This window comes from Chrysemys picta, chromosome 1, assembly GCF_011386835.1.
Source record: "Chrysemys picta bellii isolate R12L10 chromosome 1, ASM1138683v2, whole genome shotgun sequence".
Taxonomy (NCBI): Eukaryota; Metazoa; Chordata; order Testudines; family Emydidae; genus Chrysemys; species Chrysemys picta.
Genome location: NC_088791.1, coordinates 32,038,777 through 32,056,520, shown reverse-complemented (window position 1 = coordinate 32,056,520; position 17,744 = coordinate 32,038,777). Strand labels below are relative to the sequence as shown.

General features: G+C 47.9%; 1 protein-coding gene across 5 annotated transcripts in view; it reads left to right on the top strand.

Moving 5' to 3' along the window:
• The first annotated feature begins 3,672 nt into the window (after positions 1–3,672).
• CELSR1 (cadherin EGF LAG seven-pass G-type receptor 1) overlaps positions 3,673–17,744 on the top strand; it is a 281,721-nt gene continuing 267,649 nt past the window's right edge. For all 5 annotated transcript variants that reach the window (XM_008178984.4, XM_065554674.1, XM_042848648.2 and 2 more), the window contains exon 1: positions 3,673–8,757. In XM_008178984.4, coding sequence (XP_008177206.3) covers positions 5,013–8,757 — 3,745 coding nt within the window. In that variant the 5' untranslated portion in view covers positions 3,673–5,012. The remainder of the gene's footprint in view (positions 8,758–17,744) is intronic.

Here is a 17,744-nt window from a genome sequence, read left to right as displayed (position 1 = left end):
TCATATATAGATATCTAGTGCTACAAGAATCAAGTCTTTAATAGATGTTCTAGAGTGTGTGTGTTTAAACTCTTTATTTAAATTGTTTGCATAGTAAGGAACACAGCATTAGATGTGGGACACATGGTGATCTGTATATCAGAGCACTTACAGCACACATTATATATAAAACTTTCCAGGAGGCTAGTGGAATAAGCCTCCCCAAAAATGTTTTTGGCTGGATAGGGCTAAAAATAAATCTTGCCCACCTTATCCACACAAGCAGACCCATTGAATTTCACAGGGCAAGAGAGGAGGGAAGCCAATCTCTCTCCAGAAAGCAGCTTAGCCTTGTCTTGAGCCACAAGGCCAGTAAAATGTCATAATCACAATTAGTTCATGGGGTCATAAGAGGGCATAGTTTAGGTGCCTTTAACTCTGCATTTCCATGCCTAGCTTTCGACCTACCTTCCATACTTGTTTTGGAGATACAGTAACATAACAATACAACTAATAGGGTTGGCCTCTTGCAGCCTGAGCACTTCTGTCTCCGCCCCACCATGGCCAGAGATCTCTTTGCAACACCCTTCTCTATTCCCCTCTTCAGGGCCCCTTAATGACTCACTCTCTCCAAAGTAATTAAAACATTCCCCACCTAGGATCCAATTTATTTAATCCTTACACACTGGCTCTCCATCCTCCAACCCCAGTTGGCTGCTTCTCTCTCCCTTACATAGGAAGTCTCCAGCCCTTCCTCACAGGCCCCAGTCCTAATCTGAAGTCTCTCTCCAAGCAACTGTTTGAGCCTCCAGGCCCAAGCCCCCTTGAGTATCTCCCACCCCTTAAATAGGGAGTCCCCAGAAGAGCCCTGCAGCAGGTCCAGGATCCCACAGGACCCATTACCATAAAAACAGGATTAAAAATAGTCCCATGCAGGGCTCTGGTAGCTCTACTTCCTAGAGCTGGGTCCTAAATTCAATAGTCACTCCTAGACTTTACCTGGCTGGAGTCCTGGCTCTGACTTCCTCCTACCTTAGCAGGCTATTCCTAAGTCCTTCTAGCTAGGGCAACTCTCCTCATCTCAGGGGCTTTCCTGCAAGAGCCTTACCCTTATCATTGCCACAGCCTCCTGGATTCCCCCTTCTTCAGCTTCATGTTGCTCTTTATAGGGGAATCAGCTGCCCTCCATCAGGCCCCTGTTAATGACACAAGTGGGGTGGAGCAGTCCCTTCAGTAATTGGGGTTGGTTGGGCCCAGCCTCGGTCCCTTAAGGGGCAAGCCACCCTGTATCAGTTACCCTTAAGTTACTGATAATATCTCAAATAAATGTTGAGCTTCTAAATAGTTCATATTTTTATAAATATCTCATTTTCCCCTAAATTACTGACATGTCCTTTTAATCTTAACTCAATTTTACCTTAGCTTTATGCCTGAGAATTAGAACAAGTTCCTAATTCAGAGGGTTACTATGGATAAATTTATACAGCATCTATTTATCTTAAACATTTGCAATGCATTTATTATATCATACTAAGAAAGTGATACTCTTGCATGCAACATTAGGTGGAGCTAGACCTACTAGCTAAATAGTAAATGGACAATGTGACAATGTATACGGTGTGATACTATCTTCTTTTCTGATTCCTGTCTGTCAGCTCAACAGTGATGATGGGGCTGAATGAAATCTTTCCGCCACTTTCTGTTTTGTCCTAGCTTCATGGCTTTGTTCATCTTTAAAAAAAAATTGTTCTCTGTCATTCTTTACAGTGTCTATTCAATGCATCCTTGGTCTTCTACTGCTAGTTCCTTCCACGCTGGCGTGTATTGCCATGTATGGAACCTTTTCTAGGTCCATTCTTGACAGATGTCCAAACCATTGCAGTCATCTTTCTTGAATCTTCTGTAACAGGGTTATTTCTTATCCTAGCAAGGGTAGTTAGTAGTGACTGCTAGTGAAAGGGCACATCTGTCCCTGCAAGTGCACCAAGTTTCTTACAGCAAAGATTGCAAATAACTTACAAACTAAGTATAACATTGGCAGAAACAGTATTGCAGCAAGCTAGTGGATAACTTAGAAAGGTGTTGCAGAATGATTATGATACACTGGTCAACCACAAAACCAAGGAGTTGTGGTCTAACACTTGGCAAATATTGGACAATAGAAACCAAATATATTAGCATCTAACTGACCAACAAATATATCGCATTTTCTTCATGTACCTGTGCATGTTTATTAAAATCCATTTGTTCAGAACATATCCTGTTTTCTAGATTATCTGCTTATTCTCTTAAGGCCTGGATTCTTATTTACAATAAAAGATACTTTACATCTTTTTGGGAGTAAATTATGTTTAGGGTGTTCTGGAGCTTTATTTTATTCTTCGTCTGAAGATGGCACCTCCAGGGACATAATGCTCTTTACCATCCAACTGTGACATTGGTTCAGAACTGCTTTAGATGAAAGCGTACCATCGGGGCGGCGGGTAAACCCCCCATTCGGGGAGGCTAACCCACCCAGGGGCGGCTCTATGTTTTTTGCCACCCCAAGTACGGCAGTCAGGCGACCTTCGGCGGCATGCCTGTGGGCGGTCCGCTGGTCACGCGGATTCAGCGGCATTTCTGCGGGTGATCTGTTGGTCCCACACCCTCAGCGTACCCGCCGCCGAAGCCGCAAGACCGGTGCGCCTCCCGCAGGCATGCCACCGAAGGCTGCCTGAATGCCGCCCTCATGGCGACCGGCACGCCGCCCCGCATGCGCTTGCTGCGCTGGTGCCTGGAGCCACCCTTGAACCCACCAGCCCTGCCCCTTCTGCCCACAGCACCCCCACACAGTGGGAACCCTGAGGCCTCCTCCCCCAGTGGCCAGAGGAGCCCTGCCCCAGCCACCCCAAGTCACTGGCTGTGTTGAGCCACAGGCCAGCCCTAGCGCTGGGCCAAGCCACTGGCCTGAGCACTGGCCGCTGGCAGGCCCGAGCCCCAGGCTGCTGGCTGGAGCTGAGCCCCTGCAGGCTTCAGGGGAGGAGAGGCAGGGCCTCAGGGTAGAACATGGGTAGAGCCATGACCTGGGGTAGGGGAGGCTTAGCCTGCCCTGCCCTTTGATACCCACCACCCATGCATACCATTTACTGATCACCAAACCCATATCCTGTAGAATGGAGTTTTTCTAGCTGTTAGGGGGAGCACTAGGAGAAGTTTAGCTCCAGTCACTCCAGCAGCGAAGGGATTGTTTTGTCCATCACTACCTACAACCCCTACAGGGTGTAGCAAGATGTCCCAGTGCAGCCCAGCCCATATGAAGGGCAGTGTGGTCACAACTGTTAGATGGACAGTGATGGACAATCCCCGTCATTACAGCTGTCTCCTGCACAATAGGCTAGGTGGGGAAGGTCTCCCAAGCAATAAAAAGATGAAAGAGAAGGGAACACTGATTTGGAAGTAACATTTTTTACCCCCACAGGCCACAGCACACAAAAAGTAAATGTTTTAGTATTCACAGATGCCATAGATAGGGGGAACGGGTCAGTGCAGGCACACTAATGCCCTTACGATTGACAGGAATGGGGAGGAAACTCCGAGCTGCACAGCTCTGAGAACAGGCCTTCTCACTCTTTTGCTTGTGTTCTCAGATTGGGGTCTGCACGAAAAAGCACCCAGGTTCCTGCAAACAAAAAACACCAAAGCAATGTATGTTGCTTATGGGCATGCTGCATGGAAGCAGTTGTAGTGCATGTGATGGCAACTGGAAGGCAGGTGAGGCTGCGGTTGCCCTCATAGGTCCATGCTCTGAGGGAGCTGCGCCTGGCTTCTGGAGACTAGGAGCCAGCACGTGCACAGCCAATGTCAGTAGGTCTCTTCTGCAGGTTAGCGTTCTGCACAGGGGGCATGCCAACAGCCCGGCTCTCTCTCTGATCTCTGTACTTGTGCCCCGGGGCCAGCAGAGAGCTCTGCACCCCCGCAAGCAGCAGAAGAGTCAGCGAGTCATCCAGCCCCACCGGCTACTCTCTCCCAGGCTCATTATATCTTTTGCACCCGCTCCGGCCACGCCTCCGCCCTTCAGGTTGCAGCTGCACTGAATGCAAAGGGAGGAAACTCCGCCCCGGGCACTGGTTGCAGCCTTCTCTCCCCCGAGCCAGCTTTAGAGACCTGTGGTCTCCATAGAGATAGTAACACCCTGCACCTTTCAGTCGCTCTCCGGGAACAATACATGGGGGGAAAGGGAGTGAGAAAGGCAGAGAGAAGCAACAGCAGGAAATCGCTGCGAGCTGATCTCTGGGCAACTTCCCCGGGATTTTAAACGCACATGCTGCTGCTGCCGGACACAAGCAAACTTCGCCTGGCGACACTGCCGGATGTCACTCCGCGGCCACCCCAGATCGATAGCCTTTTATTAACGCCACCAAAGCTTCTCGGAGCCGCTGCCCAGGACGGACACCCGCTGCCCGTGCGGAGGCGCCCCGGCCGCAAGAGCCAGGAGGAGTAGCTGGAAAGGGGAAGCCCCGCTCTGGGGAAGGAGCGGGCTGAAGGGGATGCGTTTGCAAGGGATCGTGCCTGTTCGAGAGGGAGGCGAGCGCTGATCCCAGAGTCGCCGCCGCCGCGAGGATTTACACCGGCCGCTGCTCGATTCAGTTTCTGGAGGGCAGCGTGCGCTGCCGAGGCGGGTCCCGCTGGCGGGGAGCGGGTCCCCGGGAGCTGCGGGCGGGGAGAGGCTGCCAGGCAGCAGGCGTGCGATTGTTTTTAGAGCAGCAGGTTTATGCTAATCACCCTGCCAGGAGCAGCAGTGGGAGGAGGAGAGGAGCCATTTTGAACTCACTTTAAACTTTAAGGTGGAAAAGTTGCAATTCTCCAGTCGGGTCCCGAGCGATGTTCCCTGCCGCGGGGTTCTGAGGGAGCGGCCCCGCCTGGTAGAGGAGGACAAGGCCAGGGTCCCCCGGCCCCGCTGCTCATGGCTGAGGGCGGATGAGCCGCCCAGGGGGGTGGATGGATTTTGCAGGAGCCCTTTGGCTGGGATCGCTGCTGACGCCTAAGACTCGGAGATGCTGCCGGTGCCCGCCGCCGCCTGGCTCTCGTGGCTGGCTCTGCTCATCCGGCTGGTGCCCGTGGGGGGCTGGGAGCTGCACCTCTCCTGTGGCGCCGGGCGCGCCGGGGACCTGCTGCTGGATGTCTCCCTGGGGCCCGGCTGGCTGTACAGCTTGGACGAGGCGCTGACGGCCCGCCGCGTGCGGGAGGCGGTGGAGGTGACGGCCGCGGGGCAGCTGAGGCGCAGCGGAGCGGCCGGCGGGGGCTGCCCGGCGAGCCCCTCGGGCTGCGGGCGGCTGGAGCGCAACCCGCTGCCTCTCCACGTGCGCATCGCCGCCCAGCGCTCCGGGGCGCTGCTCTTGCTCCGCCTGGCCGTCTACGTGCACAGCCCGGGCTGCCCCCGCCGGTACCGGGGGGCAGGCAGTAGGGGCCAGGCGCGGCCCCGGCTCGCCGCCCGGCTCTCCCCGGAGCAGCTCCCAGCCCCGCTCTGCTTCCCCGCAGCCAGCCGGCACCTGCCCCCAGGGCCCGCCGGGGACCTGCGCTCTGCCCTCACGGCCCTGACCAGCTTCCCTGCCTGCAGGTGCCCGGACCACCTCCCCCGGGGCTGCGGCGAGCAGGAGGCAGGGGGGAGGGCTCGGTGCTGCCTGGAGCCCGCCGGGGAGTCCCCTCTGCAGCTGGTCTGTGCCTTGAGGAGGATAGGGGGGGAGATCCTCCTTCAGCTGGGGCTGGAGCGCGCCCCGTCCGCCGGGGCAGAGGGTGGGGAGGAGGAGGAGGGGACTTGGGAACGGGAGCCCATGGGTGCGAGGGGAGAGGAGAGAGGGGCGGTGGGTGCAGGGCAGGGGGAAGCGCCTACCCTGCAGCTGGGGCCCCAGGGATTGTGGACAGAGGAGCGGGCCCGGAGCGGCTGGGATCCTTCTCTCCAGGGGGCTCGGAGGAGGAGAAGTGCGAACAGCCCTCCGCAATTCCAGCTGCCCAGCTACCAGGTCTCCATCCCCGAGAACGAGCCTGCGGGTACCCGGGTGATCGCCCTGCGGGCCCAGGACCCGGACGAGGGGGAGGCCGGCCGGCTGGTGTACTCCATGGAGGCGCTCTTCGACGAGCGTTCCAATGACTACTTCTCCATCGACCCAGAGACGGGCAGCGTGGTCACCACGCGCAGCCTGGACCGGGAGACCAAGGACACCCACGTGCTGAAGGTGACTGCAACTGACCAGGGTTCCCCCCGCCGCCGCTCAGCCACCACCTACTTGACTGTGACTGTGAGTGACACCAATGACCATGGGCCAGTGTTCGAGCAGCCTGTGTACCGGGAGACCATCCGGGAGAACCTGGAGGTGGGTTATGAGGTGCTGACTATCCGTGCCACGGATGGGGATGCCCCGGCCAACGCCAACATGCTTTACCGCCTGCTGGAGCCAGGTGCTGGGGATGGTGTCTTTGAGATCGACCCTCGCTCTGGAGTAGTGAGGACCCGAGCCCCTGTGGATCGTGAGGAGGTCTCTGAGTACCACTTGGTAGTAGAAGCCAATGACCAAGGAAAGGAACCAGGTCCTCGTAGTGCCACAGCTACAGTACACATCACTGTGGAGGATGAGAATGACAACTACCCACAGTTCAGTGAGAAGCGCTACTTGGTTCAGGTGCCAGAGGATGCCCCGGTGAACAGCCAAGTGCTGCAGGTGCAAGCGACTGACCGGGACAGGGGCAGCAATGCCCAGGTGCACTACAGCATTGTGAGTGGCAACCTCAAAGGCCAGTTCTATATCCACTCTTTCTCTGGTGCCATCGACCTGATCAATCCTTTGGACTATGAGACCATCCGTGAGTACACACTGAGAATCAAAGCCCAGGATGGGGGCAGGCCCCCTCTGATTAACTCTAGTGGGATGGTATCAGTGCAAGTGGTGGATGTGAATGACAATGCCCCTATTTTTGTCAGCACCCCCTTCCAGGCCACAGTGCTGGAGAACGTGCCATTGGGCTACTCTGTGCTGCACGTTCAGGCAGTGGATGCTGATTCTGGAGACAATGCCCGTCTGGAGTACGAACTTATAGACTTGTCCCCATCTCCTGGTGTGGTGTCCCCAGGTGGGGAGACTGGGTTTCCATTCCAGATCAATAACAGCACTGGATGGATTACAGTGTCGGCTGAGCTGGACCGAGAGACTGTTGAGAACTATCACTTTGGGGTAGAGGCTAGGGACCATGGAGTGCCTGTCATGACTTCTTCAGCTAGTGTGTCCATCACGGTCCTGGATGTCAATGATAACAACCCGACTTTCACTGAGAAGGTCTATCAGCTCAGGCTGAATGAGGATGCGGCAGTGGGCAGCAGTGTCTTGACTCTGATAGCAGTGGACAGGGACATTAACAGTGTAGTGACCTACCAGATCACCAGTGGCAACACTAGGAACCGCTTTGCCATCACCAGCCAGAGTGGGGGTGGGCTGATCACCCTGGCCTTGCCCCTGGATTACAAGCAGGAGAGGCAGTACGTGCTGACAGTTACTGCATCAGATGGCACACTCTTTGATACTGTCCAGGTCTTCATCAATGTCACCGATGCCAACACACACCGCCCGGTCTTCCAGAGCTCCCATTACACAGTGAGCGTCAGTGAGGACAAGCCCATTGGCACCTCTATTGTGACCATCAGTGCCACCGATGAAGACACAGGGGAAAATGCGAGGATCACGTACATTTTGGAGGATAACATTCCTCAATTCCGCATTGACCTGGACACGGGCACTATCACCACCCTGATGGAACTAGACTACGAGGACCAAGCCTCTTACACATTGGCCATTACAGCTCGTGACAATGGGATCCCTCAGAAATCTGACACCACCTACGTGGAGATCCTCATCCTGGATGCCAACGACAATGCCCCCCGCTTCCTGCGTGACCGTTACCAAGGCTCGGTCTTTGAGGATGTGCCTCTCTCCACCAGCGTCCTTCAGCTGTCTGCCAACGACCGTGACTCAGGCCTCAATGGCCGCCTCCTTTACACCTTCCAGGGTGGTGATGATGGTGATGGAGACTTTTACATTGAGCCCACTTCTGGAGTGATACGTACCCTGCGCAAGCTGGATCGTGAGAACGTGGCTGTCTACAGCCTGCGGGCCTTTGCCATGGATAGAGGCAGCCCACCTCTCAAAGCCTCTGTAGATATCCAGGTCACTGTGCTGGACATCAATGATAACCCGCCTGTCTTTGAACAGGATGAGTTTGACATCTTTGTGGAGGAGAACAGCCCAGTGGGCTCCATCGTGGCACGGATCAGTGCGGCCGACCCAGACGAAGGGACCAATGCACAAATCATGTACCAGATTGTGGAGGGTAACATCCCTGAGGTTTTCCAGCTTGACCTGCTCAATGGTGACCTCACAGCCCTGATGGATCTGGATTATGAGAGCCGAACGGAATATGTGATTGTGGTGCAGGCCACCTCAGCCCCTCTTGTCAGCCGAGCCACCGTGCACATTCGCCTGTTGGATCAGAATGACAACCCACCTGTGCTGCAGGACTTCCAGATCCTCTTCAACAACTATGTGACCAACAAGTCTAACAGCTTCCCCTCTGGGGTGATTGGCAAGATCCCAGCCTATGACCCTGACGTGTCCGACAGACTGGCCTACACCTTTGTTCAGGGCAATGAGTTGAACTTGCTACTCTTGGACTCTGCCACTGGGGAACTCAAACTCAGTCGAGATCTGGACAACAACAGACCCCTGGAGGCTCTCATGAAAGTGTCAGTCTCAGGTAAGAAAACTTGGCAGGGGATAATAATGTATGAGAACTTTGTTTATTAGACCAACATACTGGTACAGGCAGCAAGAACTTTTAATTTCCTGGGGCAGTGGCTTATTTGTGAAATTTCTGGAGAGGAGCCACAAAAATGTATCAAAGCTATGTGCTGTGGACTGAAGTGAATAGTATGTTGAGATGTATTTAGCCAGTGATATTTTGAATCACGGAGAAAAACATATAGAGGTTGAGGGCAAAATATATTCCCTGGGCATAGTTAGCTATTTAGGCTAAAATTTTCAGATGTGGATGCATAGAGTTAATAAGTGACCTGATTTTTAAAGATGCTAAGAATGCACAGCTCTCATTGATTGACTTACATTTAATGTTTAGACTTACTTCTATGATTTGTTATACATAAGAACAGTAAAAAGTAAAATTAGTGGGTGCACTGTACATAAGAGTTGGGGGTTTCCCTTTTTTTTTTTTTAACACCAAGGTAAAACAGATTTGATTATTTCCTTTTGAATGTTGGGAAAGTTGGCTGGTAAATCTCCTTTAGATTTTGGGTCAAACTTTCTACTAGTGTAACATGGGCAAAACTCTATTGAAGTTGGTGGAGCGTCACCCATTTGCATCAGCAACCAAAATTTTTGCCTTTTGTTTACATCCTTAGAAAATGACTCCTGAAAAAACAGTCAGTTACAGCTGTCTAACACAGTTAATTTCAGTGGTGTTGCTTTGGTGTAACTGAGGATGTTTGTTGGCACATAGTGTCACCAAAATAAGCATTGAAAAATTTCTTTTTTGTCTTTGAGGCTTACCTAATCTAGTATGTAGTCACAGTAATTTATTTATTGTGTTAGTAGGTACAGTGGCTTTAAATTATACAGTGAATTGACATATGAATGCAAGTCCTAAATTGTTACTGTTTTGTTTTACAATACAGTATTTTAAATAACTTGTGAGACAATCCCCATACAAAAGAACTGCACTTTCTCCTCAGTTTCTTGTTTATTATGGAATTACAGTTTGTAATTATGGTACATACAGTGCATTAATAATGCAATGACTAATCTCCTCCCCAAATTCCACTATGCTGTCTTTATCATGGCCCTGATCCTGCACAACTCCCGTTGACTTCAAAGGCCCATCACGAGCAACATTTGCCCTGCAGCCTAACACAAATATTTGTATTCTTTTATGTGAAGTAGGATATGTAAGAACTAAGTGTGTGTAATGATATCTTTTCTTAACACAAATCATTCAGATATCTAAATATGGCACAATCCTGGCAACACTTGCTACTGTTAGTAGCGTCACTAAGATAAGTGGGACCTCATGGTAGAGAGCACTATGCTCTGTCATGTTTGCAGGATCAGGGTCTTTGTTTGCTGCAGGGTAAAGGAAAGTGGTGTTAATTCCAGTCACTGGAGTTATTAGTGTGTGTCATCTGGCAATGGGTTCATATTTCATGCAAAATGCTAGAAGGGAACTATTGTGGTAAAATTAGCTCAGAACTGTTATTTCCACGTTCTTTGAAAGCTTACAGAGAAACAGGCAATTGGCTTGTAAGTTTGAAATAAGGCATATATGTGATTTACATGGTCATAATCAGCCTGAACCAGCTGACAGAAAGCAGTAGCTTCTTATCTAACAGCAGGAGATAAAGAATTGGACAAAAAGCAAGAAGGCTGGAAAGGTGATTAAAATGGGCTAGATTTGGAGAGCATATGGGATAGAAGTAGAAGATGATAGCATTCCTTTCTCATCCTAATAATGTCTTCATCCATTTATGCAGATTTCAGTGGGTGAAATATATATAAAAATATGGAAATGAAGGCATGAATGCTTAGAGCACAGTTAAACTGCTGTTTTATGAGGTCTCATGTAATACAGCTATGACGAGTAATGCATTGTTATTACATTTTTGTGAGAATGTGAGCACTGAAACGCCTCTGTAATATTCAAAACTGGTTATCCCTATCACAGCTGCACCCCCCTGGGGATATTTGAAAGAGGCGTTTTTGTCAGTTAGCATTCTTAAGTAATTTTGGCAGGCATCAAAGTCAGTTTGATACTGTTTTTGAAAAGTTTTCTGTGTGTGGGAAAAGATTGCTACATAGAGGTATTTAAGAGGGCAGAGGTCTTCAGAGCTTGTGATTCCATTTAGGAAACTCTCACCTCTCCACTTTCTCCAGTTTTCTTTAACAAGTGAAATGGAGAGATGAACAGCCTTGGAGTGAAATATTCAATGTTGTTATCTGTAGTTAACTGAAGAATGTGTCTGTTGGGTGGTCATTAACCTACCTATCAGCCCAGGCAAGCAATCCTGATGCAGGCAAAAGTTCTGTCAGAGTCTGTGGGAGTTTGAGATGTATATGGACTCTTATGGGGCATACAAAATGCTGTTGCTGCTGTGCAATCATGTTTTCACCTACTGACCTGGGCTACATCTGAGGTTTGCTGTGAAGGCACTGTGGATAAGTGTGGGTGTAAATAAAAAATTAAGTTGATCAGATGTGATAGGTCTTAAACAAATGAGATGAGACATACTGTACCAGGGCTACCCAAACTTACTGACCCTCCGAGTCACATATGAATTTTGAGAGCCGGGGTGCCTGTCAGGGCTCAGGGCTTCAGCCCCACTCCTGCTAAAGCCCCGAGCCTGGCCAGGTGCACCCCATGGGACTGAAGCCCCTACCCCACTATCCCGCTGCAAGGCAGAGGTCCCGAGCTCCCCCCACTCCAGTCTGGTAGGTGGAGAATGGGGAGGGGTGGAGGAGGCTCTGTGAGCCGCACTTTAACTGTAAAAGAGCCGCATGCAGCTCGCGAGCCAGGGTTTGGCCACCCCTGTACTATACAATTACATTAATTTGGGACTTTGACATTTGGATAAAACAGCATTCTTTTATTTGATCTGTAATTGACTTTTCAAAATGCATGTTTTTATTTGGCAAACAAAAGTCCAAAGTTGTTAAAAAATCTCTGGAAAAACAGGAAATAGAATTATAGATGTAGTGAAATTTGAAAATGAGAGACCCACTTCATTTAAAAACATAGTCACCTTCAACAGCATGGATAGCTGCAGAAGCCATACTGAGGCTATGTCTACACTACCGCGATAAGTCGACCTATGCTATGCAACTCCAGCAACGTGAATAATGTAGGTGGAGTCTATGTACCTTAGGTCGAGTTACCGCAGGGTCTACACCACAGGGGGTCGACGGGAGAAAATCTCCTGGTGACTTACCTTACTCTTCTCGTTGGGGGTAGAGTCCAGTCGACCCCTGTAGAGCGATCTACTGTCGATTTGGCGGGTCTTTACTAGACCTGCTAAATCGACTGCCGGTGGATCGATCTCAGAGCGTCGATCCCCTCCGTAGTGTAGAGCTGCCCTGAGACTCTGGCCAGACAGTCCAGAAAGAGGGATTCCTCTGTGTGTGGATTTTCCTGTGCTGTGGCACTGTTTCTCCTGGCCCTAGATGCTTCTGAAAGCCCACAACAAAGTCTGGGATAGCTGCACAGAGAGGAAGCCTAGCAGCGGTGAGGTTGTGTGGATGACTGTTATTAATGTACATCTTTTCCTATGGCAACCAGCGGGGAATCTTCTTGAAAGGCAGAGGAAAATTAGTCTTTGAGCTGGTCCCCTCTATGCATGAAACTTCCCTTCATAGGGCATGGGCTAAGGGCAGGACAACCTGGATAGCAGTGGATCTCTGGGCCCCAGTTTATTCTGCAGGAAAATGGGGAGAAATCCTGTCCCAGCCCCCACTGCTGGAAAGTTTGCAAAGAAATCTCACAGTTGTCCTCTATTTTACACCTGCACTGGACTTTTCTACAGGAAGGGATGGTCTGGCCTTATATTTCCCTTGCCTGTGTGTGGGATCACAAGGTGTGAATTTTTGAATAGTTGGGATGAAATACTCACCCCACTGAAGTTATTGGGAGTTTTACCTTTGAGTTCAATGGGGTCAGGATTTCATGCTGGGGATCTAAAGGGTTTTGAATTTTAGAATCTGCAATTGCTTTAGTGTTGTTACAAATCATGAAATTAGTAAAATTATCAGGATTATGAACTGATGTTCTTTTTCTTCACCTATAATAACATGAGCAAAAATTAAAGGGACACCGTCAACTTGCAGTCTAGTCAGTCTGTGAAAATGAGTTGAAAGTAATTAGATATAAAGCATCTGCCCCTAATTTCCCCCTGCTAATTTTCACAGTTTATAGTACCATTTTCCTGTATTAAAAAATTATATATATATATTTCCTCTTGTGCTGTGGGCAGCAGTCCTGGAACACTTTTTATAGTGGGGTGCTGAAAGCCAGAGAAACTGTAAAGCAGCGGTCCCCAAACTTTTTACCTGCGCCACTCTTCAGAACTGGGACCTGGAGCAGGGCCATGTCTCCAGGAGTGGGGAGATGCAGACAGGGGCCAGGGGGCCGAAGCTGGGGCTGGCAGCTGGGACCCTGCGTAAAATCTCACCCCCATCCCAAACCCTTAGTTCCCATGCCTATGGCTGTGGGAAGGAAAACAAAAAACAAACAGGAGTGGAAAACTGATTCTGGCCCCAATCTTGCATAGGGATCCACTTGTCAGTTGAATGGGACTTTAAGTGCCCGATCCCACAAACACTTGTGTGCACATTTAACTTTACTATCATGAGTATTCCCATTGATCTCAGTGGGACAACTTGCATCAGTAATGTTCAGTATATGTACCTGGTCAGAGCGTAAATGAATACACAAGTAAAATAATGAAAATAACTGTACATCAATGTGGTTAAATGCACAAAATAAACACATGGAATAAAATAATTTTTTTCTCTAATTTCTCTCTCATAATCTTAAATATTATTTGTAGAAAAAGTAGTTTAAAAGAAAACCTCTTTCAGACAGAAGTGTGATTTATTTATTTATTTCCCCATTTGCTGGTGCCCCTTTAATCAAATCTCTTTTTCCAGATTGCAGTAGAGCTTTTTGGAGGTATTTTTCGAAGGAGACTTTTAGTTCTTGGTTTTGTATCTAAAGTGCTTTAAAACCAAATCATATTATTTTATTTTTTCAACCCACTGTCCCCAGAACACACAATTTTAGATTCTGAATTCTGGGGACACGTCAGCTTGAAACTGCCAAAATGTATTAATATCAGATTGTGAGACAATGTCCTCAAAATATATTTTTAAAGACAAAAGAACATTGCAGTATGTAACTTATCTTTTAATAGTTTAAATATTTCAAAATTTAAGCATGCTGCTAACTCCAGTTGCAGAGATCTAAAGGTATGAAGATTGAATATTTTTACCAAAAGCATTCAATCATTTAAGCTTTCAGGTGTGACAGGAAACATGGAAACTGAATAAAAATAACAAGGTTTATGGGCCTTTCAGCTGCTTGTTCTGATAAACTTTTCTACTTGTTGGTGTTAGATGAATTTAAGTTTGATAAATGTTATTTAAAACTGTTTCCCTAGTAAACCTGTGATTCTTCTTCTGGAAAAAACCAGGACTATAGGAAAAAATAGAGAACCCTAAGTAAAAAAATTAAATGCCAGCAGTCATTTTGCACCAGTTGATTTTTTTTCATTATCATTCATTGGATTATTTCTAATCTGTTCTGATCATCACTCTCTGTGAAATTATTGCCATTTGATTTTTTTGGTGGTTATTGGTGCTGCCATTTGGTCACATTAGTAGAAACACAATCATCTTTTGGGAAACTGAGAGAAACTTTCTGAGAGGTCACAGAAAATGGAAAGCAAAGATGGCTGAAACAAAAATTAATTTGTAAATTAGAGGGAATATTATAGGACTTTTTCTTTTGCAAAATTCCATTTTTAATCCTTCTCAAAACTTGAGGTTGAAGTTTAGGGTCAAACTTTCAAAAACACTTAAGACAGGAGCCAAAGTCCTATTTTCAAAAGTAATTTAGAAACCTAATTTCCAAAGGCTTTCAATGAGAGTTAGGCTCCCGGGTGCCTAAGCCACTTTTTAAAATGGGGCTTTGACTCTTAAATTACATAGGTACTTTTACCAGCAGTGAATAATTTTTTGTAAATTGTTTTCCATTAGGTGCTTGGTATCATGGTGATAAGTGTTCTAAAAAGACCTAGATGGAGATAACTATGAATTATTTCCTATGTACCTCAGTTCATTGTCAATGTAGCTAAGACCCTGATCCTGCAATTTACAGTTGTGCCTTTGTGGAATCCACCTTGGTTATCGGGTCTCTGGCAGGAGCAGTTGTCTACCTGTCCAATGCAAATTGCAGGATTGGAACCTAAAATTCTATTTTTCAATTTTGAAGGCAAATACCTAAATTCAGTACATATGTTTCTTAATATACTGTGCATTTAATTTACTGCTAATATTGCACATCACCTACACTTCAATTGTAAATGAGTTTTGTTATAATTAAGGCTACATTTTAGTCACGGGTATTTTTAATTAGAGTCATGGACAGGTCACGGGCAGTAAAAAAAAAATTGACGGCCTTGACCTGTTCATGAATTTTACTATATACCCCTAACTAAAACTTGGGCCAGGGCACTGTGGGTGCTGGGGGTGGTGTGTGGCCCGAAACCCCTGCTAGTGCTGGGGGGGGGGAGATGGGCAGCAGCTCCTGACCCGGGACCTCTGCTGGTGCTGGGGAGAGGGGAGAGTTGGCAGGGCTGGCAGGCTCCCTTCCCGGCTTCGACCAGCGTGTCCCTGCAGCTCATAGGGGTGGGGCGGCCAGGGGAGCTCTGCACAGTGCTCCCGCCACAGGCGCCGGCTCTGCAGCTCCCATTGGTGAGGAACTGCAGCCAATGGGCGCTGCAGGGGTGGCACGCGCGGGCAGCGCGCGGAACCCCGTGGCCACTCTGACTAGGAGCTGCAGGGATGAGCTGGGGAGCCCCCACCCCCAGGTAAGCGCCGCCCTGTACCCCAACCCCGTGCCCCAGCCCTGAGCCCCCTCCCATACACCCAAACTGTTGCTGGCCTAGGGGCTGCCCGGCTCAGGCAGTCCCTGAGCCAGCACCAGCTGCTGCAGAAGTCAAAGAGATCACAGAAAGTCACGGAATCCATGACTTCCTTGACCTCCGTGACAGACACACAGCCTTAATTATAATTATGATGAAATGTAGAAGTAAGGAACTTGAATATGGTTTTCTTTACCATTGTCTTTATAGCAGATAAGAGCAATTAAATTATCAAGTTGTTGTTATTGCTGGCATTTTATAGTTATGTTTAAAGAAGGCAGTACTCAAAGTTTGTTTTCAATTATGTGCTTTCAATAAACCACTAAGTATGTGAGCTAACAATATTTCCTTTTATGTTCTTCTGACCTTACGTTAGATATTATAGTGACTTCATTAAATCCCACTTTAACACCAACAAACCCAAATTAAGATAAGACTCATGTAATGGTGCAATAAATGTTTATTATTCTAACTCCGTGATCGTCAAGGGATAATTTTCATTACTGTAGTTAAAAAGTCATTATGCCAATGTTACCCCATTACCAGTTTAGTCACTTTCTATACAAATAGAACAGACGGTTGTGCACCTTGTTTTGTATTATTTGCATATTTTAGAGCTGCAGTTTCCTCATGGACAGAGGGCAGATACTACAGTGATAAGTGGTCTATAAACACCTATGATATTTTTAGCAGGGTTTGAGGTTAAAAGAACAAAAGGCATGGAAATACAACAGGAGGGGTTGGGGGAAAACTTTGCAAGGTCATTTTGGGTTTGCAAAGAATGCATGATCTGACCCCAAGTGATGAGGTCCAGTGTTTCATTGCTTTATGGAAGTGTAGACTGTGTACATCTTTGGGATTTTGCATCTTATTATATGGCTGATTTTGCTTTATTAGGTTCATGAAGAATTGTGCCAGTGACTTCAGTGATCTGGGATCAGGCCCTAAAGAGATGCTGAGGGCTTGGGTTTTTCTTGTTGTTGTTGTTTCAGCTATGCAGAGTAACCAGTTCCTTTATGAGTGATGTTTCTGCCTTTTTGCAAGAACTTGCTTTCATTTCAATCATTCACAAAGTTACTGGTAGCTTGGGGAAAAGGTCTGGTTTCAGGCATCAACAAAGAAGGGATTAACACATGAACTGCTTGCTGCGGCCTCCCTGTAGCCACTAGGGAAGTAAATTCTATAAGTGTAGAACATCATTGGCCATGACATCCCTGCAGGTTATATACAATTACAAGATTACAGTGTACTTATGAATGGATGACCTTTAATGCTCCCCATTCCTATCATGATGCTTGGATAAAGATGTACAGACACATTTCTTACAAAATGATCATGTGGACGTAGAACCCATTGTGTAGTGGGAATAGCCTAAAACTGTAATTTAGAATTGGAACATTCCTGTTGATCTTGAAAAGCTCTTAAAGTGCAATAGCTGGCACGTCCCGTGGTAAAGTAATCTGAGAAACAGCAATAATCTGAAGACTGAAAAAGACTAGGGAGTAAGTTGTTATTGATCACATTTAGTCTGTGTTTGTCTATGAAAGACAGCTGCATGATTATAGTCCATAATTCTTACTTTTGGCTGTGTGTTAGAAGACAAAAAGAGCTGCAGGAAGTTTACGTTACTCAAGTGATGAAGGAATCATCATCATTATTTATTTAAAATGTGGTAGCGTCCAAATGGCTTAATCAGGATTGGCTCTTCATTTTGCTGGGAAGTATACAAACAGGAAGTGATACAAATGGTCCCTGCCCCAAAGCACTACCTGACTGCATAATGACAGGAGACACTCTGTGGGGCTAAGTATCAGGGGGTAGCCGTGTTAGTCTGTATCTACAAAAACAACAAGGAGTCTGGTGGCACCTTAAAGACTTTTTACTCACGAAAGCTTAGCCCAAATAAATCTGTTAGTCTTTAAGGTGCCACCAGACTCCTTGTTGTTTCTGTGGGGCTATGATCTGTCCCTCCCTGTGACGGGTTGAACCCCCATCTGGGATGCCACCTGGTGTGCTGTGGTCTCACTGGTTCCGCCCGTTC